Genomic DNA, 24,092 nt, shown 5'->3' with positions numbered 1-24,092 from the left:
TTGTATTCTTCATTGCCTCGTCACGCGCCGCGTCCCTTGTCCTCCGAGACCACAGACACACACCACATGGGGAGAAATATGTTATAACTCACCGGTTAGTCCTCTGCTTGTAAAGCACACGATGACCACAGTTTCTGCACCGGATGGGCTCGCCGCGCTTAAGAGGCACGTCCATGTCGCAGTCGCCGCACTTGTAGTGGACGGTGCGGGCTGTGGCGTCGATGGCGCTGGCGGTTTGGTCGGCGGTGGTGGTTTGCTGGGGTTGGTAGGATGACATGGTTGAGGTATTTGGCGGGTTTGGGGAGGTTGCGGTGTGTGAGGTGTGGGTGTGTATGTGTGTGTGTGTGTGGGTGGTGAGGGTGAGGGTGCGCAAGTTGCAGAGGATGCGATGATGGTTTGCGCCCGGGCCGGGTGCTGGAATCTTGATGGAAAACAAGGGTCGCGGTGGTACGTGCGCGAGGCTTATCGATAGTGGTCATTTTTCTGTCAGAATGCATCTTACTCGTCACAAAGACCATAACCTTGACATCGTGTGGGTGTCATATATAAGAAGCCGAATTCTTCAGCTCTTCCAACAACCATGCACTAGTATTCCTCCATCCTATCACGTTATCCTCCTAGTCTGCTTCTATCGTCGGACTCCACCCATGTGTATCTACCATTCCCATATACGACATACCTATCCTCTTATACGTAGGTCTCATAACGCTATTGATAATGCGCTCACAGAAATACCTCCTACTGTGCCCCGTTTGGAGCTCAATCCAAGGCTGTAGGAAATTAAAACCTCCCACCTCTTTCGATAATAGCTTCAAAACCCTTTCCATGACTCCCTTCGTCCCAAGGCGCTTATAAATACTTGCATTCAGATCTGGAATCTCCTTTCGAAACGTTTCTAGGACTAGGCCTGCGACGCTAGCAACGATTGGGGACGCAAAAGAACTGCCAGTCACTCTAGTGTTATACGGCGCGGCAACGTTAAGACCAGGGGCTGAGAACCGTTCTTGCTTGCGACCACATTCTGTCGATCCAGTATTCGAGAATGGTTTTCCTAAGCCATCTACAGCATCCACTGCAATGACGTCGCGGTGTCGAGCCGGGAAGAGGATGTCGGTTAGCGCTCCGCCGTTGGTTGAGGAGGCAAAGACCAGAATATGTCCCAAGTTTCCTACTGCGTTCAGTGCTTCTTCCACTCCGTCGTCGTCGTCTTGTAACTCCCAACCAAAGGACATATTGATTATATCGACCTTCCACTCCTCGCTGGCTACTTTTAGCGCCCGAACTATGGCATGCCTATCGGGTACCATTGTGTCACCTTCCTCCGTACGTTGAGCTATTCGGGCGATGTAAATTTCGGCATTCGGACATATGCGGGCAACTTGATATGCGACTGCTGTGCCATGGCCTGACTCATCTTCCCAGAAATTTCCTCGCTTTTCTCCCTCGCAAAAGTTCCTGCCACCCCTAATACGAGTTCTGAAAGAGCACTCTGGGTCTATGCCGGTGTCTAAGACTGCAATACGAACCGGCTTAGGACGGGAACCAGTCGTAACACGAGTGTCTTTATCCTTCTTGAAAAGAGGTAGCGTTTTGGCCTCAAGCTTCTCAAACCATTCATCCGCGATGCTATCCACACGTTAGCTGAAATTCCTAGTAGATATCATGGTACACTAACTGAAATGTTCGCTGCCTACCCAAAAACTCATTTTGGAACGTTTCGCGGAATGTGGCCTGCCTATTCGGCGATGAGGAAGAATCATCCTCGAACGGGATACATCTGTGCTTTCTTTGGTCGCTTCGCTGCGTTTCAGAGCTTTGGTATTCCCACCGCTTCCACCAAGCACGCTCAACTATATCATGCCAATGAGAGTATGAAAAGTGATCGTGTCCGGAGCCCGCGTGGGTTGGAGATGTGTAGGTGGTATTCTCATGCTGCAGAGATACTTGAGCGATCAACGTACGGATGTTGTACATTTGGTGGCCCATGGATCTGGCTGAACTCGTCATTATGAAGGAAAGAAAAAAATAGTCAAAAAATGAGGCTAACGATAGTGATGCTATACTAAGTGCCAGGGTATCTAAAGTACGAGTCGGATGGCCTTCATGTTGGATCTAATATATCGATCGACTGCCAAAAGAGGAGTGCGAAAGCCCTCTGGAGAGCCGCAACCGATATCATCTGATACAGCCTGGTTGTTTTATCGTTGCGCTATTGATAGCCTCTCATATCTACCAATCCGGCGATGTAAGCGAATGAATCAGAATGCTCATTTGTCGAACCAAAATGGCTTGCAAAGATGGCGGCGATATTTCGGGTCGAACGAATCGCAGGCTAGTCCGCAGTCCGATTGAGGCTTTTGGTGGTGGTGGCTGCAGCCTGCCTGTATCTCAGCCGCGCTCAGCCTGCCCACCTTCACGTTCGCTACACTGTTACTAAAATAATCTACAGCTCAAGAAGCGACAAGTATATATTGCGGATAACATCATGGAGCCACTGATATCCAGGACTTCATATCCATCAAAACATGTTACAGTACTTCCTTGCGCCAACGCGTGACACACCACCAGAGACGTTCATAAGGCTAGGCAACATCATCGAACAACCACGCTTCGCAGACCGACCACTCAATCGACACCCCCTTCCACCCGGGGAAATCATCGTTGGTCCTGAAACGAGAAACCATGTATTCGAATTCGACAACATAAAAACCTACACCATCGGCATCTGGACCTCTTTCCTTATGCAAATCCTTGGCATCGGCGGAGACATCAACACTCAGATCGCCAAGGGAACAGCGGAAACTTGGGACTGCGAAAGGATCGAGACTGTGTCTTTCAAACCTACCACCGAGTACATCAAGCAAAGTCTTGATTCTACAAATGTCAAACGATACATCCAGGATAACAAGAATTGGCTATGGGATACAAAGCTTTACATGATCACGGGGATAAAGATCGCATACGGGGCCAGGGGGACGATCAGGCATGCGCGGAGCAAAGGCATACATCTACATCTCGGTGTTGATGCGACGTTGGGCTTTACGCTGGTTCAAGCTGGTCCGGATATAGGTGTTGAAAAGGGTCGGAACGTGACACAGGACATTGGCGATAAAGATCCGTTTGTGCTTGCGTTTCGCATGCAGAGGATTAAAGTATCAAGCAAAGGGCAGGTCAGACATGAACGCGTTGATGGCGGTATGCTGAGCGTTGACGACGTTGATGATGAGGATGAAGAAGAGCGAGTGGAGCTTATGGTTGATGGACTGGACAGTGCGGACGCGGATGCCGAGGAGTTTGATATTCGGACCTCGTGGACGGTGGGTGATGAGGGAGCTGAGGATATCAGTTGCGCTCTAGTAGAAGACGATTGAGTTGACGAAGTGATGCGCTCTTCTGTATAGATGCGATGATGCATAGGGGATTTAGACCGGAAGACAAAGGTCGTGATGGTGCGTGCGCAGCGCTTATCGATAGTGCACTTTGCCTCTTTCGACCTGAGGCATTCCATAGTTCTGCGATCTATCATCGACTATACTGCCATCATCATCCATATGTTTGCGCATGTAGGAAGCTACCTATTACCCAAGCTGATCTTCGTGTTTACCACGATGTCCATCCTTTTCGCAAGCGAGAGCCTGGACCGTGATCGAGATGGATGAAGGCTGCCCGAAGATTGACGCCAGGCTGACCTCCGGAAATCTGCACAAGGATGCTTGGATCATGATGCTACACGCGCCGCTCACGGCCTGGGCACTTCTATCGAGACCACATGCAGACAGTCAGCCGATTTGCTGATGCATAGGTTTTCATATCAGTGTCCATGTATGCGCACACTCAGTACCATTCTCATCGTCAATCCAGCTCGCGCGCATAACGAAACATGTCGCACAAGGCTGCGTCTACCCCGCCCTATTACGGTGGCTATGCAGCGCCTCCATGCATTCGGAGGCCGGATGATAAGAACGCTGCCTTGCGCCTGAAAAAGTCATAGCCTTGTCTCCCATTTCCTAAAAGTCTAACTGCACTGCACTGCAATCCGTACAATGCTGTCACGACCGACTCAGCCATCTACTAAGGCTCATCGGCGTTGAAGACTCTCAGCCGCTCGTCAGACACCTTCTGCTGGCCAAAGTCTTGCCTGTATACTCGACGCTTGTACCTTCCATGCATACACTACTTCCTCCATGTCCTCCATTCTATCCATCGCCGGCCACTTGAAGCCTGAGATACGATTGGCTCAAGCTGTTTCTCAGTTCGAGGCAAGCCTTTCGGACAACCAGAAAGTACAATTCCGGAATCAGCGAACACAGTCCCTTCAGTCTTCCCCAAGTACACAGGATGTCATGCGGATCACAGCAGAGATCGACGTCTCGCAAAAGGCGGGAGGACGTTGCTTCGGACCCCGCTTCACCAAGTTCCTCCACGGTGTGCAACAATTTGCTGCGCTTGGCGACGTTGTCGTAGGCAGCTCCCAAAATGTGGTTGCTTGTGGTGTGTGGTCAGTGGTACGCATGTGTCTATTGGTAAGTCTTTCAATTGTTATGTTGATTCAGATCACGATCTACTGTTAAGATACGGGGCATCCTATGCTGAGGTCATCTTGCTTTACCGTGCTTGATCTGACGTCGTGATAATCTTAGACGGCTACAAATCGCGCATCATATCTCGAAAGCTTGTCTCTTCTCCTTATGGAAGCTGGTCAATCGACAAAACAGCACTCAGATCTGGCGCTGTTGTATCCTCGTTCGAAACTACTACAAACGTATATCACCGAATTCTTTATTGTTGTGGTACAGATATGTCTTCGATACCACCGATACGCCCAGAAGTCTGCATTGGGAAAATTCACATCATCGCTCGATGATTCTGATATCAAAGAAGCGCGATCAAGTCTTCTAGTCTGGTCGAGATCAATCCAAGCGGAGATTACCACGCTTATCGCAAGAAGAATTGAAACAGAAGCGGGGAGTAACTCGCGATTCAGAGCCATGATGGACCTCAGCTCGAAGAGCATTGCTCAGCAACAGAGGCAAATCATTATTCGAGCTATGCTAGATCGCTGCTCAACGCATGACTACGAGACTACTTGGAGACAGATTCGAAAATCTGGTAACACAACCTTGTATACGCAGATGCCTGAATATGTTCAGTGGGCAGCAGGGTCAGATCCCAAGACTCTCATCTTGGTTGGCAAACTTGGCTGTGGGAAGTCCGTAACACTTGCAAACATGGTGGACGATCTCAACTTACGCATCGACCCTGCATCCTCGGGACTCGCATACTTCTTCTGCCGACATGATCTTCCTGAAAGTTTGGTTGCGAGGATAGTGATAGGCACACTCACTCGTCAGATTATCAACCTGTTTCCACAACGCTTAGCTAATGTGGAAGCTATGTATACTGAGGGCTTCCGTTCACTCCTAGGCTTAATGGAACGGGTTGTGCCTCGCCAGCACGCCGTTTACATAATACTTGATGGCCTCGATTTGTGCTCTCGAGCAGAAAGAGACATAATCCTCGAGCACTTGTCTCTCATGGGTACAAAGTTCAATATACATACCTGCGTTTCACTTCGCCTGGACCCTGAAGTAGAGCTACATACTTTCTCTACAGAGCTTTCAGGAGAAAAGGCTGTGAGGTTTCCCAACAATACTTCGGATATTGACGCATTTGTCAGAACACAGTTAGAGGTTGCTCTATCAAACCAATCTTTGACTCTAGGCGACCCATCCATCATTCTTGAAATTCAGGATGCGCTGTTACAAGGTTCACAGCACATGTTTCTCTGGGTTGCTCTCCAAATCCAAACGCTCTGCACGATGCACACCGATCATGACATTCGACAAGCGCTCAATGACCTACCTCGGGACCTCTCTCAAATTTACAGTCGGATACTGCAGCAGGCAACGAGACCAAGCCGACCGTCACGATCAGACATATTCAAGCTCATATTGACTTCGAGAACGCCACTTACGGTACAGGAAATGCGAGAAGCTCTGAGCGTAGTTCCAGGAGATACTACGTGGAACCCTGCCAAAGTTCTCAACAGCATATACCCGGCACTGGCGACCTGCGGTTGTCTTATCACTGTTGACGAAGAGGAACACACGATACGTACGGTCCATCCAAGTGTGAATCAATTCTTGCTCCGCAATGACTCCACGCCTCCGGATAACGTGCAACAGGATCAATTTTCGCTGGAGGATGCGCAAGCACTAACGTCGTCGATCATCGTCACCTACCTGGGGTACGGCATATTTGGAACAGAGATTGCTCTTCGTTATCCTTCATTCAACGTAGGATCCGTGCCTTCCCAGATCATCAGGTCCACAACACATACAGGAAAAAGTGTTCAATCCATAGCCTTGAAGCTATTGAGATCCTCGAAAAGGACCGAATTCTATGCGTCGAAAGCTCTCGCACAGAAATACAAGGAACATATTCCCTCAAGCTTGGGTGACTTCCAGTTCCAACATTACGCAAAGAAGTATGTCTTGCTTCACTTGACAGAACTTCCTGCCATCTCATGCGCCATTCCAGAAAGTCTAGTCACAATGTTCAAGCATGGTGTAATACGCATCAGGGAATATGACGAGATTATCGGTTTTTTATGGCTCATGCTTCGATATCCTGTCACATTGGACGTCATAGACCTGATACAAAACCAACACACGAAGGAAACTCTGGAAGGAGCCCAAAGCTCACTAGATGATATCTTTCCCAGACTGTTCTATCGCGCGATCGAAACTGGTAGTATCAATGCAGTTGAACATTTGCTGGATACCTACCGCAAATTCGACCCTTACTCGCCTACTCTAAACCCCTCTACATCAACGTTCATCTTTTGCACACAATATCTGAGATGGCGCCCTGAGCTGGAGAGCTATACCGACTTCTTTGGGCCTGCACCGCTGTGTTATGCCATAATACAGTCGCAGGACCACGTTGTTGAAGTCCTTCTCAACGATGGGCGGATACCTCAGCACGAAATAACGGACACGACCACGCACGACGGAAGCTTAGATCTATGGGACAAGCCGATAGGCGTTGCCATGAAGCTGAAGCGCATTAGGGTTCTGAAATTACTGACCTCGTCGCAGCATTCTACGCTGCGATTCATCCTGTCAGAACACGAGATTGAGCTGCTATTAGAATGTGCTAAAAAGCTCCCTGATAGCTCTATCGCGTCCTCACTCGAGAGATTGAAACGGAGGCGTGAAGAAAGCACCGGCTCATATTATCCCGATGGCTCAGAATCGTTCTATCCCAAAAGCAACTTCAGCTCTTTCTATCCCGGACAAGGCGATAACTCACCAACTGTTCCTGACATGCGGCACAACACGTTCACCTTGTTCCCGTCTGTCAACGCGCCTCCGGCACCAAAAGACGAGAAATCTCTCGCGGTCAATGAACTCTGAGACTCGATCCTCGGTACCATTCACGTTCCTTCCACATTTCAACGTTACTAACGCTCAATCGAGATAGTCTTTCGCGTCAGTCACTGTCAGCAGAACTCAAGTTCCAGATACAAACCCTTGGTAAATACCTTCCATAACCATGGCAAGTGTTTTCGTACCGTGACCACTGTCTACACTATGTCCGATCCAAATGAGGAGCAGAAAATGCTGCTTAGCAGTGAGTTCCAACAATTGAAACAAGAGGCCAGAGAAAAACCTGGATCTTAAGATACGATACAACAACGGAAGGGTTACGGACAAGTGAAGCAACTCCTTTAGTTCGGTTGGTAGAAGACGTTGATAGGTTTTGAACGAGATATAAGAATGCTGTATCTGATAAGAAGAAGCCGAGAAGTTGTCGAGCCGGACTGATATGGTTTGGAGACTGTTGATACTTTGTGGCAAAGTAGCGAGGGTACGAGAGGGGTAATAGAGAAGAAGGGAATGAAGAACACAAAGATGAGGAGCAGGATGATGTTCAACATGGGGACAATAAGCAAACCATTGAAAAAACTGCGGATGACAAGAACCTGAAGGACAGGGGGTACAAAGCATAAAACAATCCATTTATAAGGCTATCGCGATAGCGCGATACATTCGTCATGGCTCTCATTCTGGTCAGTGTTTTGACACTATTGGCTTGGAAGAAGTGGTCAAACAGAAGGCGGAACAAGAGTAAATGCGAAGACAAATCGCGCGTTTGCTAAATCGCCTTCACCTTCGCAAGCGGCTAGCGTCTATTAAGACTATAGTCAAAATCGTGATGATATAGACCCAATGTTCAGCTCCGATGCAAAGCCTGATACAGTTGTGAGCATTTTACATCTGTAAGCAGGTTGGAGGTATTATTGAGATAATAGATGTTATAATGTATTGTGTACGGAGATGTCCGTGTTATAAGCTTGTATACATAGAGTAGTAAACTGATTGGCTAGTAGAGTATCCACGTGACTGTGCAAGGTCTCCTGGGCTTACAGTTTCAAAAGTAACTTACCTAGGGGAAGGCTGGGTATTGTTAAGATCCTAAAGCACTCCGAACTGAAGCTTACTTCTTCCTTCTGTCATCGCCTTAGGATATAATGTTGATAGGCGTAGTTTATCGGCTTGCGGGAATTTGAAGGCCCGGGGAATCGCATTCTCCGAGCCGTTGGCCGCCTTGTCGCTTCGCTTATTTTCGTTGGTCAAGCGCAGTGATGGTTCTGCTCATCGAGGGGCTTGAATTTGTCATCACCAAACATCAAGTTCAATAATCCATGTAAACGTAGTATTCTAAACGCGCGGCACCGATGATATACAACCCAAAGCCAATCACATGCAGATCAATACCGGAAACGAGGGCTTTCTCTCTATCCTTCCCAACCCCGCGACGCACATTCGGCTGCTTATCGTCTTCGCTTGTGGTGAGGCAGGCGTCGCTGACATTCAAATCTCACTCATCTCTGTTCCGTTCCTTGACGCACCAGCCTATCATGCGGTTTCGTATACATGGGGCGATTCCGCTTCCGAAGAAGATATCACAATATGCAACAGCGATAACGGGGATTCGAAGGACAGAAGCAATGACCGTCGACGGATGACGGTCCGCAAGAATTGTGCAGATGTGCTGCGACAATTAGCCCATTTTAAGACGGCAAAGTACTACTGGGTGGACGCAATTTGTATCGACCAAATTAATGATACCGAGAAGAGTTACCAAGTCGCAATGATGGGGGAGATTTTCAGGCGTGCGGATTGCGTACTATCTTGTGTTGGCATGCATGAAGATGACAGCAAGTTCATGGCCGACACGCTTAGGAGTTTCGATACACACTTGGCTTCACACGGAAAATCATCTGCAGTCTTCAGCGACCGAAGTCGTGAATGGACAGATGAGAAAGGCTGGACAATCTGGCATAGTGAGCACTGGCTGGAGGCCCTCGCAGACCAGGACATAGTACGACTTTATGAGGCTCTTGATGCTCTCGCTCGACGGCCGTATTTCTGGCGAATCTGGATCCTGCAGGAATTGTTTGTTGCTCGTCAAATAGTGATCCTATGCGATCTTGACGAGCTTTCGCTTCCCACAATCCTTTTCTGGTGGGTCGATGCAAAAACTCAATGGGTTTTTCGGCATCGAGATGACATTGCGGCAGGCAAAGAGCCACCTATCCTACTGCGCAAACTCACGGCGTCAGGAGCCGGCAAGGATTACTTGAGTAGAGCGCGATGGACTGATGTGCTCAGCTTTCTTGATGATGGAGGCTCAGGTTTCGGTGCTGGATTTGAAGACATGCTCCGCGGGCGAGCAGTTACTCTTGATGAGACGTCCGAACGAAAGCAATTATCCTTAACAAAGATGCTTACCATGTGCGAAGACCGACGTTGTCAGGATCCGCGGGATACTGTGTACGGGACCCTCTCCTTAACGAACTGGGGTGACGGTACGTCATTCACCCTGGATGGAGTTTTGATTCGGGCAGCTGCAAACGATGACGGTGTTCTTCGCCCGGACTATAAGAAGTCCAGCTATAATTTAGCGAAAGAGGTTATGCTGAACTTCAACGACACAGGCGAGCTTGTTAAGCTAGTCCTCTACATGCTTCGGGTTGGCTCGGATGTGGAGGAAGTAATATCAGGGATTGACTCTCGCCGCCAGAGAGCCGTTACCACAGCACAAATTGCGGACCAGGACCTAGTTCATCTAGCAAACCAGTCGGAACAGGAGCAGTTACAAATCGTGGAAGGTGGCTTCCAGATTACATCAGAAAGTGTCTGGAGGATAGAACGGGCCACAGATTCCACATGTGTGTACATTCACGCAGTGGATCGATCTGACCATTGTTGCGCAATTGCAAGCGCGACAACAAATGTCAACGATTGGATCGTGCCTACAACGTACAGTTACGGCTTTGTTCTCCGTCAGGTCAGTGAGGCAAGCAAGTATTTCCAGATCGCCGGAAAAGTATGGTTTCCCCCAGAGCTTCTACCGAATGATCTTGAAATGACTGCTTTCATGATGTGGCTTGGGGTTGATGACATCCTAGTACATCTGGCAGGTGGGTTCGCATATATTCTCTCTGGAGACAATACAAAGAGACTGGAAGAAAGGGTCCTTGAGCTCATTAATGTCGATTTTTGTGGGGAGCCGTACTCTAGTTGCGCTGAGATTCCTGTGGAGAAACGCACTGGTACAGCTGACGATTTCGTGGAGCGTGCAAAGACTTATACTTTGCAATTACTTGCAGATTGGCATCTCTTTCAAGCGGAAAACTCTGAACGTACGTAGAAATGGAGTTTCTGATTACGTTAAAGTGTCTCAAAGCCATCACGGATTTGAATGAGTTTCTAGAGATGCTTACACAAGCACTAGTGGATCCCACAGGCGGCTTTGGTCTAGACTTTGGTCAGTCGTGCTTATATCGCTTGTTCCATCGGGCAATTCAGACTGGTAGTGCCCACGCGCTTCAACACTTACTGGATATCTGTCGTCCGATCATCCTTGATTACGATACCGTAGTCAAAAAAAGAGGAGGTGGTGCGCCTCCGGTAGTGGTTGAGCTCTGCTGCCGGCATCGATGGTGCGATATGCCCTCGGCTCGCGATGAACTTAGACACTTTTTCTTTGGGAGTTCGCCATTGCGGTAAGCTATTCAAAGCCGACAGTATTCAATCCTCGAAGTTCTTCTCACTGATAAATCAATCGATCCCAACGAAGGTGAGGCCATATCAGAAGGATCAATCGGTTTTGCCAGTTCAGAAAATGCAATCGGTTTTGCTATGAGGTACAAGGATATCAAATCTCTGAAACTGCTGCTCTCAGTAGAGCACCGGAAGCGACTGAGTCTAAGTAGGCGCGAGGCCCAACAACTACTGGACCAGGCCAAGCACTTAGGAAGTGAGCCCGAAATTGTCCTGGCGCTGGAAGACATTCTTAGAAATCGAGATTCTGTTCACAGTCGCTAAGAGGACGCCATCAAGCTCATATCATTCTGGCGGGTAGGGCGATGCAGCTCAATGGTGCGCATGCGGTGGTTGAACGTTCTTAATAGCGCTTCCTAGCCCTTTTGAGCTACAGCGCTTAGCGAAACTGGCTTCCCCTCCTGCGCAGTTGTTACAAAGTATGCGCCACACTGCCAGCAGGAATGACCGTAAAGTGCCCCACCTAGGTACCGGTGCCCCGCACCAGCACCGGTATCAATTCACAACAACATCAACGACGACTAAGATAAGCGGGCCAGTTTTGTGACTAGGTAAGCACCTTGCATAATTTGGTTGTGAAACAGAGTACTCATTCCTTGACTTTGCGCAGACCTGAGCACGTTCGCTCTATCTGTCAACGCCGCAGTCAAGACGGCTCTTTAATTGTCGAACATGGTCTCTCAGGACACTGATCGGCCCAATGCTGCGTCTGTCTCAGACTTGGACGATTCTAGCATCTATACACCTACCACGACTGCCGAAAACGTTACTATGGACCTCGTGGAAGATCACGCCTCGCCAAGTTGGGTACCTTCACATGGATCTACCGTCATCATTCGCTCTATCTCATGCGGCAATGTGCTTACATTGCTTGATGGGAACATCGTACTAGCTCCGCCTAGCGGTCGTGGATCCATCCTGTGGACGTGTATAGAAACTGAAGGCTGGTTTGGATTCCGAAACTGCGTCTCAGGCAAGTTCATATGCCATGGTCGGGATGCAAGACTTAAGTGCACGGCAGAGGAGCGTGATGGTTGGAGGCAATTTACTATTACTCCAGTACCAAAAGGGGGCTACGTTATGCAAATGTTGGACTGGTGGACTCTTCGTCCTATAGTGATCAATGCACAGAACGGACTACAAAAGCTAGGGAGAACTGGAAACAAGCTGTCTGAAGGAATTGTATGGGCCTTCCTAGAGAGTACGGCCGGTAATGCTGACCTCTGAGACTTTTAAGTAGGACAGTCTCGTTATAATCAAATACGGTCGATCAATTAAGATATGAAGTAAACCGGCCGGTTACATGCGATCAGATACTTACTGGAACTATATTCTCATGTACTGAAGCTATTTCATATCGACAGAGCTTACCCGATCATGCTGGCACTCAAAAATATATTGGGACTCGAAAGCATGTTATCCACTCCGTTCGTATGACGAGCGTAGACGCCTGCTTCTCGGTTTGACACCTTCACGTCTCACCATCCAGAATTTCTAGGATAGATGTCCGGAATCGCTCGCTACCTCTCAACGAATAGATCCTAAGGATGAGCAAGGACGTTTGCGCGTACCGATATCTGTTGCTGTGGATAAGAGAAATGTCAACGTAGTGAATATGTTACTATCCTCGGACCGGGTTCGTCCAATGCGGCAAGAAGCCAGACAAGGACCGGAATGACTCATGAAAGAGATGAGAGAGCAGAGAGGATGGTCCTATCATGATAAACAGCTTCCTGGCGACTACCTAGGTATTCGATCGCGATGCATGATTTGCTTCTCGACTACAATCTAGCCAAGTCTACTTTCATCAGTTTTAAGAGTCAAAAATTGATATGGTATTGCTGTTGTGATAGTTTCGAGACGATGATGTTCATGTTCCTGTTCTTAGGCACGTTCCTATTCCGATACGGAACGTTCCGAAGAACAATCTAACTCTACCTCGAGCGATGATCACTACACCGTGCGCATAATGGCACCAGCCAATCCGCCAACGTCGCTCGTGAACTCTATCAAAACGATTGAAGCTTTGAAGGTTCTGATTATCGGTAATGAGATCCACGCAATCTACCTCGTGCCCGGCTGATGTGCTATCAAGACCAGGTTCGCGCGATTCATGGCCATTCATACCCGACCAAACACTACACCTTTTCAGTATTGACCTCCGCACTCCCGCCCACCCTTCCACCCCCCGGATCATCCATCAGGAAGCCAATCGTGTTTTACACGGCCCAAGCTATCGTTTACACCAAGCCTGACTCATTTGCGGAATGGAAGCTACTAGCCGAGAGCGAACTCGGCGACTCGACATGGGAGGCGGTAGAGAACCTTTACTGCAAGCTGCAAGAGCAGGTTGGAGAAGTGATGCGTAAGTCGAGATCAAAACATTGGCTTGAATGATGAGAATCACTAACGAGGCCCAGAAAACCTTGTTCTACGTCAGATGTGGAACGGAAAGGAGGTTATTGATGACCTGATGAGTGACATATGAGTCGAGCTGGCAGATGCTATTCAAGGCTTATCGGAGGCCAGTATGGACGAACACTCAAAAGGCGTTGCGTTTACTCTTTTGTGGAACTTAGCTTCCGATCATGCTCTACTTTCCCTTCGCCACATACGGGAAATCTCCACGAAATCCCCATTCTGTCCCTGTCTTTCAACCGCTCTTTTCTTATATCTTAGCTACTTTGGGATCAGAATCCACAACTCCTAAAACACTTACACATCATGCGCGACGACCATCCAAACATTCTCGCTCTTATAGGAATCCGTCTTTTCACCAATGCTCTCTTCTATCTCCAGTAGATTGAGATGAGGTGCCGGTTCCATCCCACTACTCACTGTAAGTATGCTCAGCTACTCTTTATTGATTGGTCGGCATTTCCACGTATTGATTCGATGACTCAAGCTGCATCTATAGATCCCGGAAGTCCTGATATTGCGAAGGATGCCCAGGTGGTGTTCACTTGGTTGCATGACATCATAAACACAATCTTCACTGCCGCTCGATTGATGCTGTACTGTTGACGAAAGACATTGTTACGGATGCTTGAGTGCAGACATGCATGTAGCATTAACATCACCAATGGCCGCGGTATCGATGACGTATGCTGTCACGCTAATCCAGATATAGCTTTGCCTCGGCTCGGTATCTTCCCCAGATTCTGCGACCTCCGCATTGAACTCCGCAGCTCTGATACCCGTGCAAAGCGCTGACAACTCACTCGACTGTGGATTTCATACTAATCATCTTGCGACCTCTTGCATAACTGGATTTTTTGAATCACGAGGACGATTACAACATGCCGAGCGTACAACTCAAGGTCGAACGGCAAGGGGTGAGCAGGGAGCTCTCCGAACCTCTGCCTGAGCCGAAACCATTCGAGGGTTTGAAGGGAATCAGAAGTCTCGCTGGGGATCTGGGCAGCCAGTGAGTAAGGGGTTGTGGCGCGGACTTGTAGCTGGACGGCCGAATACTGACTGCACGTAGACGCGTCAAAGACAAAGTAATCATTGTTACTGGTATGCTCACCACTTCCAGCACATGCCGCATAACATCTACGTCTAACGTCGCCTCCAGGTGCAAACTCCGAAATAGGCATCGGCCGCGCAAGCGCACACCAATTCGCGCGCAACGGCGCCCGCGCAATCTACGTTTGCGACTTCGCCGATTCCAACCTCGAGACACACAAGCGCGAGCTCAACACGCTATACCCGTCTACCGAGATCCACACCCGGCAATTCGATGCTGCGGACGAAGCTTCAGTACAAAAGGTTTGCCAAGAAGCTCTAGACACCTACGGCCGTCTTGATGTCTTCTTCGCCAACGCGGGAATATCATCCGGCAAGGCGTTCTGGGAAGAGTCGGTAGAAGGCTTCATGAACGTGTTGCGCACAAACGCTCTCTCCGTATTCCTCGCTGCGAAACACGCATCTCGCGCTATGCTCAAGACGTCGGATCAGAAACCATACCCGAGCGGCAGCATCATCGCTACAGCGAGCGTAGCGGGCCTCCGATCCAACGCCGGTCCCACGGATTACTCCGCTTCAAAGGCTGCAGTGATCAGTCTGATGCAGACATGCGCGTATCAACTTGCTGGCTCGGGTATAAGATGTAATGCTGTTTGCCCAGGCCTCATCGAAACTGGTATGACTAGGGTGACATACGACGCGGCGAGAAAGAGGGGCAGTGAGAAGAAGATTGGGCAGCTGAACCCGCTTCAAAGGGGAGGGCAGCCGGATGAGATCGCGAGGGCGGTACTGTTCTTGGCAAGTGATGAGGCTAGCTATGTTAATGCGCAGGCTTGGGCGGTGGATGGGGGGTTGAGTGGGGGATTACCGTTCGTGCCAGGAAAACTGGCATAGGATGTGGACAGATTATCTAAAGAGATGGAGTGGCGAAGACCCTGTTACATCGCATGAAGCAGTTTCTACATCACCGCAATACTACTACTCTGGTACGCTTGTGGGGTTCTTGCTAACGCACCAGTAGCCGAGTGTGCTTTGTTTCTGGTCGCAGGAAATTACACCATCATGTTCATTCAGTCATCACTCAGCTAGCCACGACGTCGCGTTGGTAAATGCCTATCCAATAATCGTCCATAATGTCCCAGCAGTCATAATCTGCACGTAAATCTGTCTCACAGTGAACCAAGATGTTGCTGGGGCAGCACGATGCATAGTATCGTCAAGGGTATCCGATTAACTTGCACACCGTTTGGAAGCCCTTTCCTCCAAAGAACATATCGTCCCATTCAGCTACTTTCTCCCTGCATAAGCCGGTCTGCCACACTGTCATCTACCCATTATTCTACTGAATAACTTCGCGATGGCGGACTTACCAGCACACATCTCAGGCTCAAAACCCTTCGAATCTCCTTTTCTAGACCATAATATTCCAAGCTCACCACCTCTACCAATCTATCCCACACTCCGTTCAATCAAGGAATCCCCCCGCCGTTCACCATCTCCACCAGCACCAACAATCTACCTTACAGGCTATCGCTGCCACGCTAGCGACCCAGAATACGGATACGCGAGAGAGAGAACAGGAGACGTTCAGCCATACTGGTTCGAAGAAGCGTACGGTGCTGCGGACTTCAACGAGGGAGTGAGAAGGAGGGCGAAGAACGATATGGCACCCCATGAGGACGAAGTCGCGGTTATAGACCTTGATGATGATGGGAAGGAGATGGATAGAGTAACTGCTAGAGATCAGAGGGAGAGAGCCAGGGAGAGGGTGTTGATGAGGGAGGAGGGTGAGTGGGGGCTTGGGGGGTATGTAGTGAGTATATATCACGCAATCTGACGATCGCATCGGCTGACTTGGGACAGGATATGAGCGGAGAAATCAGAGGTAACAGCTTGGAAAACAGGAGAATGATCCGTGAGGAACAGTGGAAGCAGCTGGAGGCAGAGAGGGAGAGTTTGCAAGAAGAGAGGAAGAAGCTCGATGTCAATGAGACGGAAGAAAAGCGACAAAAAAAGGAAGAGCAGCATGCTTCGCGCGTACCTATTCGTGAGCGCGCACTTGGCCTGCTGGATTTCCAGAAGAAGACGAAGCTAAAAGGCAAGTCAAAGGTTGAAGTCGCCGAGCCACACAACGTAAAGGCCGACTCCCTACATACTTCAGGCTCAAGCAGTTCAAAGGACGATATCCCTGTTTTCGCCGAGCCGCAGCCCTCACCCGCTGGCGAAGGAGTCCCCAGACTGCCCCTACCACCACCACTTTACGCTCCCCCTCCTCCGCCCCTAACAGTCCGCAACCCAGATCTTCCACAAATGGTCACACAGCAACCCCCTACACCAACGCGCGGCCAAGATCCAACGCGTGCCAGAGCTCCCACACCTCCATCGCTGAAGAGCTCTACGACCACAGAAACCGATATCGACGATCAGAGTGGGAGCAAGGCACTTTCTCTGCGACGGAGTTGTTCTTCTGCATCGAGAGTTCAGGCTGATATCCCAGTTGTGCCTGTGCCTGAGAACAGTGTATGCCTCCCCATACTAGCTTGACTTGCAAGTCTAGTAGCGATTGAAGCTGACAAGTATGCATAGGGACTGGTGAGAGGTGTCGGTACATTGGAGAGGCAGGTTCCGGAGAACAGTGTACGTGCGACCCGTTTCGCTGTTCTAGTGATAGTTTGGCTAATGTGGGGAGTAGGGACTAGTACAGGACTTTGGTACGTTGGAGAGGGCGAGAGCGCGGAGGGCTAAGGGTAATCGCTTCCTTGCGTGTTGCGTTGGGAGGAGGAAGTAGGTGGCGGGTGAGAGGGAGCGTGTATGCTGGAAGGTTGCGACGGCTTAGAGAAGGATCTCCGAAGCCGTGTACCTATGGGCATGGGCGCACGAGAGAGTATCGCAGATGAATCACAATTGCACGGTACGCTATCGCTGGTTGAACATCCATTTGACTTGGCTCAGAGTCCTTCGGCTGGTAGGATATTGTAGTGTTATTTACACTCAGCCAGTATCGTACTTCATTGGTTACCATAGGCTTCTAGTCACACCAAACCTGGAATCACGGACAGCATCTCAATTCACGATCACACTTGCTACGCAAGACACATGGCTTGCGTAAATCAAGACAAAGGACTATGGTAAATCAAGACAAAGGACTATGGTAGCGAGAAAGGCAAGCTAGTTATGTACGGCGACAACACCTGGCTAAAGCTCTTCCCGAACATGTTTGCGCGCGCTGATAGGACAAGCAGCTTCTTCGTCTCGGTTAGTCATAAGCGTCCCATTGTTGCATATAGTAGGTCAGTGTAGTGATACAGGGTCCTAGCCTAATTCACTTGCGCAGAAAGATGTCACGTTTCTTTGCTGCAAGAAGCTGCCTTTCGCGTTCACCACTTTGCGTGACTGCATCAAGTCGCCTTCACCCCAACTTGCAGCCGAAAAAGATGCGCGCCCACGCTCAAATGACTCTCCACTCACTGCGCTTCCCACCGCGCTAAGACTGCGTAGATATTCCTACCTTGAAATACCCTCGTTGTCCCAACAATTGCTACATTCACCACTCGTTAACGCAACACTATTACCATGACCGGCGTGGGCGGCTGCCAGAGTCACTCCAAGCCTCCGACTTCGATGCGCGAAATCGACGAGTCGTATCCTTCCCCCCAGGATATTGAGTCGCAGAAGTGGAGCAACGCATTAGAGAATTCGCAGCGCTCGCTCAATGAATCGATGCACTCACCCGCCTACCGTCGGTTCCTTACCAGCACCGCATCGATCTGGAACAGTAATATTCCGGGACTTCAGGACTCGTCTGGCGGCATTGCGGGAAACGGTGGAGATAGAAGCGTTGTCCAATCTCCTTTGACTGACACCCGAGTGAAGCTGAGCAACAGCTACAAAGGTCGCCATAATGGCTATGTGCAAGCTTCGGTTCCTAAGCCTGGCAGTATCGTACCAGAAGGACGTTTTGATCGAGATTTGAACACCACTGGCCTAGCCACTTCACTCTCACTCCGTAGTCATACGCTTCCCAGAATCTCGACTGAGTCACCGTGTCAATCTTACTTCAGCGGTTCTGATCATGCTTACGCGAAGCTGGCCACTTGTAGCACGTCTTCTGGCTGGCTTCATGAGCAAGAGAAACACTCGCAAAGACCGCTGCGCTTTGCTGCCCACTCCAGCGCACTCAGTCTCCAGGATGACCCTCACCCGTCGAACCTCTCCAACCCACGAGGATCACCGAGAACCCTTCACACGCCGGACCGAACAGAATTTCACGAGCGTATGGAAGGCGACTGGATTTCAGGTCTATCGGGTATTCCATCTCCTTCACGCTTTGGTAGTACGGGGGAGCAACTCCACGAGACTAACGGTATACCACTCTGCTCAGTCCCGAACGGAACTATTCTACGAGATTACGAGATGGCATGGCGAAGATCAGCGGAACATGGTACAGATATGAAGAGATCAAAGCACAGACAGCGAGGTCCCTCGTCGCCCACCGTACAGCGCTACGCATCCACTGGATCGATCTCACCAGCCTTCGACATCACACCACGCAGCGCACAAATCGACGACGAAGGAAACATTTTCATCAATGGCTCAGGACATGTACGAAAGCACACTGATCCGTTTGTAGGCTCTAAGCCGGTTTTGTATGGTTCACAGTCTGCCAGGTTTCCTGTAGCTAGACCTTCGACACAGTTCCAGCTGCCGTCGCAGCCATCCATGCGCCGGACTCTCACCCCGACTACTGCATTGTGGTCCAAGTCAGCTCCGAAGAATGTTCCGTCCGCTCATCCGCCCACATTAGCAGCAATTCCACTCGTCTCCGCGACCTCTGTGCGTGCCATGCCGCCTACTCCAGCATTTCTTAGTTCTGTATCGGGACCAGTTACACAAGATCGTCCACCCACAAGATCCAACTCCCTTATCCTACCACCTCCTCTTTCCAGTATCCAGGGCAAGTATCATCACACCCCAGAAGCGCGCGCACGTCTAGAAGCACAGGAACCTGTCCGCGAAAAATGGATCCGCACCGAAGCGGCCAAGATCGGACAGCTAGCGAGGCTGAGGCAAAATACCTACCGTCGTTGGGTAGAGACCAATTCTGAACTGAATTACATAAATTGGCAAAAGGCTGAGGCGGCATTGGCCGAGGCTACAAACACGGAGAATAAAAAGGAAGAGAGGCGGAATCTGTTTTTGAATTTAAAGTGTATGACGGCGTTGAAGACAGACAAGGCTGAGGATATGTCAGCTGATAGCCGCGAGAGAGGAGCCAGAGGTGGAGAAGAGAAACTGCTTGGCTATCAGATGGCGACGATGGAGTGAGTATGTGCGGAGGTCAAGCATGGGGAAGGCGATGCGATCATCAGCGCTGAGATGTTGGCGACTTTGAGCTTGGATGAGAAGAAGGCTCTTCGCAGGCATCTTCTCGGACGTCTTGGTAGGTATTGAGATTTTTGACCATGTATCACGATACAGCAACTGTGGGACTTGCAGATGAGTAGGAGGTCAAGATATGGAAACTCTATAAGATACCTTATCAGCACATGACAAGTAGCTATGGTAGTCTACCTACCGACCGAATCACAAAACGATCTAAGCATCACCGAGCATGTCTATGCTCCGCCACCTGCCATGATCTTCTTCCCCTTGACACTCTTCTGCTCCATACCCAGACTAACAAAGAATGCGATACTACTCGTCGCGATCGCAAGTATGAATGCCGTGACAATCGCATTGTTATACCCATGCAACACGCCCGGCAGAATCTCCGGCGGCACAACACCCCTCAAGTTCGTCGCCCCAGCATTTGCCACAATCCTCGCGTCAAATCCCGGCGCATACTTGGGCACCTCCTTACCCAGCGTATTGACAAAGATATTCTGCGCGATGGAGATGCTCAGCGCGCCACCAAGAGAGTTGAAGAACATGACGCAGGCATTGGCTGTTGGCATATCTTTCTCATTCGTCACGACTTGTACTGCGACAAAGGGGATTTGTACACCAGCCCCTGCGCCGATACCGGCGAGGATCTGGTAGCCGATCCATTGACCCGGTGGGGAAGAGACTTTGAGCGTGTACAGCATGCCTGCGCCGATGGCGAAGATGGCGCTGCCGAACCACATGAAAGGCGCGTACCAACCGACAACAGTGATGAGGCCGCCGATGACAATGGATGAGCAGGTGATGCTGACGAGGTAAGCGATGGTGCGGATACCAGATTCCTCAGCCGTGGTCCCTTTTATAGCCTGGAAGTAGAAGGGAAGGTAGAAGATATGCCTGATAATTGTTAGATTGCGAGCTGGGGACTAGGAGGAGTGACAAGGACTTACGTGTACAAAGCCATGGACAGTAAAGTCGAGTACAAACAGCTAACTAGTACAGTCCGCTGGGTAAAGACTCTTACAGGAATCGTCGCTCGGTCCTCTTGACGCAACTGTATGCCGATGAAAACGGAGATGAGGAGACCGAAACCCAGCAACGTACCCCAGACCTTCGAATTACTCCACGCATAACTAAACCCACCCCACTGCAAGCACAAAAGCAAGCAAACAATAGCACAAATCAAGAACACCGCTCCCACAATATCAATCTTCTTCAGCCTCTCCCTGACAGGAAGATGCGAGTACGTCCTCTTGGGATTCGTAAAGAAGAAGAAGACGACAGCCAGCGACACGGCCCCAAACGGAAGATTAATCTAAAAGCACCATCGCCAAGACGCGCGGTCCGTGAGCGCACCTCCAAGGATAGGTCCCACGACGGATGCGATGCCAAACATGGAGGAGAGCGCCGCAATGTAAATAGCCCGTTTCCTCAACGGCACCGAAAACCCAATGATGGTCATGCCGCCCGAATACAACGCTGCAGCCCCCGCGCCCGCGACTGCCCTGCCGACGATGAACATGGGCGAACTCGTCGCCGCAGCGCATATAATGCTGCCAACCTCGAATATTACGAGCGCGAAGAGATACGTGTATTTGACGTCGAAGTAGGTGTATATCTTGCCGAAGGAGGGTTGCAGCGAGGTTGTTGTTAATAGGTAGGAGGAGCCGTACCATCCGACGTCTTCGAGGCTGTTGAAGACGGTTGTGATTTTGGGGATTGCGGTTGCGATGATGGTGTTGTCGAGGGCGATGACAAAGGTTGTCAGACAGAGGCCGACGGAGAGGATGGCGAGTTTGAAGCCGCTGAGGTACTTGGAATCGTCGTCGGGTGCGGTGGATTCATCTTTGTCGTCTGAAGTCGCAATGGCTTCGGTTGGGGTCTTTTCGTTGGGTGGGGGTTTGGTATCTGTGTTTGTTGGTGGCGAGGGGGTGTGGCCGTGGTCTTGTGTTTCGTTGGGCGCAGACTTGCTCTCGAGGCTTTTCTTCGGCTGTTCCAGTTTTGAATCATCGTCTCCAGATGTTCGTGTGTCTTCGGTACGGGGAAGGGTCGTGCCTGTGCCGACTGTCTCTTGAGTAGAATCGGTTGCCTGCATAACGGCTGCGGGTCTAGCTCAAAACAACCAAAATAAGCCTTCTGCGGGCCGCTGCAAACTGTGTGAGACCTGTCAACGGGTATCTTGTGGACCGACAAACAGTCTCGCGGCAGCGGAAAGCTGGTTTACCCAGGAAGCAAACTCCGGTAAAACGAGGCAAACGCAGGAAATGCATCGAAAGAAGCAGCAGGGCGGACCGTCATTCTCTATAGAGTCTTCGATCACGCGCCCGTAATCAAAAAGTGACCGTTTGGAGCGATGACCGTATTCTTTACGGCGTTCGTTAGCCAAGCGACCTGTCTAACGGGCATCTGCAACCGAGAAGAGGTGCAGTGGGCGCGGGACGTTGGGTTGCCGAGCTCAAGCAACCAATGAGGAAATGCGCAGGATACATCCTTGCGACGGTAGTAATCGTCGGAACTTGGGTCTGGGTATACAATCAACATCGTTTATGACTTTGGGCGTTGTTGAGCGCGGTCATGCATGCGATGTCTGTTCTGTTGTACGCAGCAAGGCACTTGAGACGCAATGCATCCCATGTCGACACTGATGACCGTAAACAATTGGTCACTATCGCGACGAACAGAGCAAGAAGAGTCCGTCGTTATGGAAGAAGGTGCGGTCTCAAGACTTCCCCACAAACCACCGTCGACGACTTGCGCATCTGGTGACCGTACCCGAGGTGGAAATCAATCGCATCGTCGAACCCGAACGCGAGCAGGGACAGCGAATGAGAACCCCTGTTGATCGTGTGTTCGCGAACGCAGATCCCTGTGGGTATCATGGGGGACATGATTAGCCGGGTGGTGGGGTAGCTAGGGCTTTCCTTTTGTAAGAGCTGGTGCTTCAAGCTTCATCCTTGACAAACTGGGCAGCGGACAGATTGCGCAGCGGGCCGTCTCGCTCCCGTAGATGTACCACAGAAGAGAGCCATGCTGGGTGAGAAGGTCAAGACGGCGAGGGAAAAGCATGGTTTTTATGCATGTAGTAACATGGTTGGCAAGCGAGTGAGCCAGGCAAGCGAGTGAGCCACCCCACCAACTTTGCGCAACCTACGACCTCAAATCACTTATGGCTCTACCTACCCCAACTCAAAACGCCTCTCGTGAGGCTGATATAAACCTTGCAATCTTAGCTCTTAGTACAAGTCAAATTCAGACTGAGAGACGCGCTGCAGCGACGTTTGAAGTCTCTCGCGCTACCCTCCACCGCCGACGCGCTGGTAAACCCGCCCGACGCGATTGCCAGCCCAACTCAAAGAAGCTCACCCAGCTAGAGGAGCAGGTAATTGTTAGCTATATACTTGATCTAGATCTACGTGGATTTTCACCTACGTACACAGCTGTACGTGATATGGCTGATAAGCTGCTCGCTGCGCGCGGCGCAGGCCAGGTTGGACAGAAGTGGCCAGCCAACTTCGTCAAGCGTACAGACAGTCTCACGACGTGTTTCAACCGAGCGTACGATAGGCAGAGAGCTCTGTGCGAAGATCCAGTCCTAATCAGCGCCTGGTTTGAGCTCGTAGAGCAGACAAAGGCCAAGTACGGCATCTGCGATAATGACGTCTACAACTTTGACGAAGCTGGCTTTATGATGGGCAAGATCACGACTCAGCTTGTCGTGACAGCGTCAGAGAGGAGAGGTAGGCCAAAGGCTATCCAGCCTGGTAATCGCGAGTGGGTAACGTTGATCGCTGCGATCAACGCTGCTGGCTGGTCAGTCCCACCATTCCTCATCTTTGCTGGCCAGTATCACCTGTCTGCCTGGTACGAGGAAGCAGAGATCCCACGCGACTGGGCGATCGCAGTCAGCGACAATGGCTGGACAACCAACAAGCTAGGAGTAGAGTGGCTAAAGCACTTCAACGCTTACACGAAGACTCGCATGGTTGGTGCGCGTCGCCTGCTCGTCCTTGACGGCCATGAGAGCCACCAATCCCTTGAGTTTCAAGAGCTCTGCAAGGAGAACAACATCTACACGCTCTGCATGCCACCCCACTCATCTCACCTGCT

At 50.3% G+C, this 24,092-nt stretch overlaps 8 protein-coding genes across 8 annotated transcripts; 7 read left to right on the top strand and 1 right to left on the bottom strand.

Annotated features, from left to right (window-relative positions):
- Positions 1-2,525: 2,525 nt before the first annotated feature.
- Positions 2,526-3,371, top strand: J4E82_004403 (uncharacterized protein; the record flags this gene model as incomplete). The annotated part of the gene is made up of 1 exon (XM_051730682.1): positions 2,526-3,371. The coding sequence occupies one exon, from the start codon at positions 2,526-2,528 to the stop codon at positions 3,369-3,371; it is 846 nt and encodes a 281-aa protein (XP_051589438.1).
- Positions 3,372-5,228: 1,857 nt separating this feature from the next.
- Positions 5,229-7,418, top strand: J4E82_004402 (uncharacterized protein; the record flags this gene model as incomplete). Its single annotated transcript, XM_051730681.1, has 1 exon — positions 5,229-7,418. The coding sequence occupies one exon, from the start codon at positions 5,229-5,231 to the stop codon at positions 7,416-7,418; it is 2,190 nt and encodes a 729-aa protein (XP_051589437.1).
- Positions 7,419-8,769: 1,351 nt separating this feature from the next.
- Positions 8,770-10,722, top strand: J4E82_004401 (uncharacterized protein; the record flags this gene model as incomplete). The annotated part of the gene is made up of 1 exon (XM_051730680.1): positions 8,770-10,722. One exon carries the CDS (start codon positions 8,770-8,772, stop codon positions 10,720-10,722), a length of 1,953 nt encoding a protein of 650 aa, XP_051589436.1.
- A 2,382-nt stretch (positions 10,723-13,104) lies between these two features.
- J4E82_004400 (uncharacterized protein) lies at positions 13,105-13,532 on the top strand (the record flags this gene model as incomplete). The annotated part of the gene is made up of 2 exons (XM_051730679.1): positions 13,105-13,180; positions 13,288-13,532. 2 exons carry the CDS (start codon positions 13,105-13,107, stop codon positions 13,530-13,532), a joined length of 321 nt encoding a protein of 106 aa, XP_051589435.1.
- A 902-nt stretch (positions 13,533-14,434) lies between these two features.
- On the top strand, positions 14,435-15,497 carry J4E82_004399 (uncharacterized protein; the record flags this gene model as incomplete). Its single annotated transcript, XM_051730678.1, has 3 exons — positions 14,435-14,562; positions 14,623-14,654; positions 14,713-15,497. 3 exons carry the CDS (start codon positions 14,435-14,437, stop codon positions 15,495-15,497), a joined length of 945 nt encoding a protein of 314 aa, XP_051589434.1.
- Positions 15,498-15,960: 463 nt separating this feature from the next.
- Positions 15,961-17,391, top strand: J4E82_004398 (uncharacterized protein; the record flags this gene model as incomplete). Its single annotated transcript, XM_051730677.1, has 4 exons — positions 15,961-16,416; positions 16,467-17,123; positions 17,190-17,240; positions 17,296-17,391. 4 exons carry the CDS (start codon positions 15,961-15,963, stop codon positions 17,389-17,391), a joined length of 1,260 nt encoding a protein of 419 aa, XP_051589433.1.
- Positions 17,392-18,176: 785 nt separating this feature from the next.
- On the top strand, positions 18,177-19,928 carry J4E82_004397 (uncharacterized protein; the record flags this gene model as incomplete). Its single annotated transcript, XM_051730676.1, has 1 exon — positions 18,177-19,928. One exon carries the CDS (start codon positions 18,177-18,179, stop codon positions 19,926-19,928), a length of 1,752 nt encoding a protein of 583 aa, XP_051589432.1.
- A 290-nt stretch (positions 19,929-20,218) lies between these two features.
- J4E82_004396 (uncharacterized protein) lies at positions 20,219-22,080 on the bottom strand (the record flags this gene model as incomplete). The annotated part of the gene is made up of 3 exons (XM_051730675.1): positions 20,219-20,882; positions 20,936-21,118; positions 21,659-22,080. The coding sequence occupies 3 exons, from the start codon at positions 22,078-22,080 to the stop codon at positions 20,219-20,221; spliced, it is 1,269 nt and encodes a 422-aa protein (XP_051589431.1).
- Positions 22,081-24,092: the final 2,012 nt, after the last annotated feature.

The sequence above is a fragment of the Alternaria postmessia genome (assembly GCF_024291825.1).
Source record: "Alternaria postmessia strain BMP 2775 chromosome Unknown scaffold_21, whole genome shotgun sequence".
NCBI classification, from domain to species: domain Eukaryota; kingdom Fungi; phylum Ascomycota; class Dothideomycetes; order Pleosporales; family Pleosporaceae; genus Alternaria; species Alternaria postmessia.
Note: the sequence above shows the minus strand (reverse complement) of the source record. Positions and strands in the feature narration are given on the sequence as shown.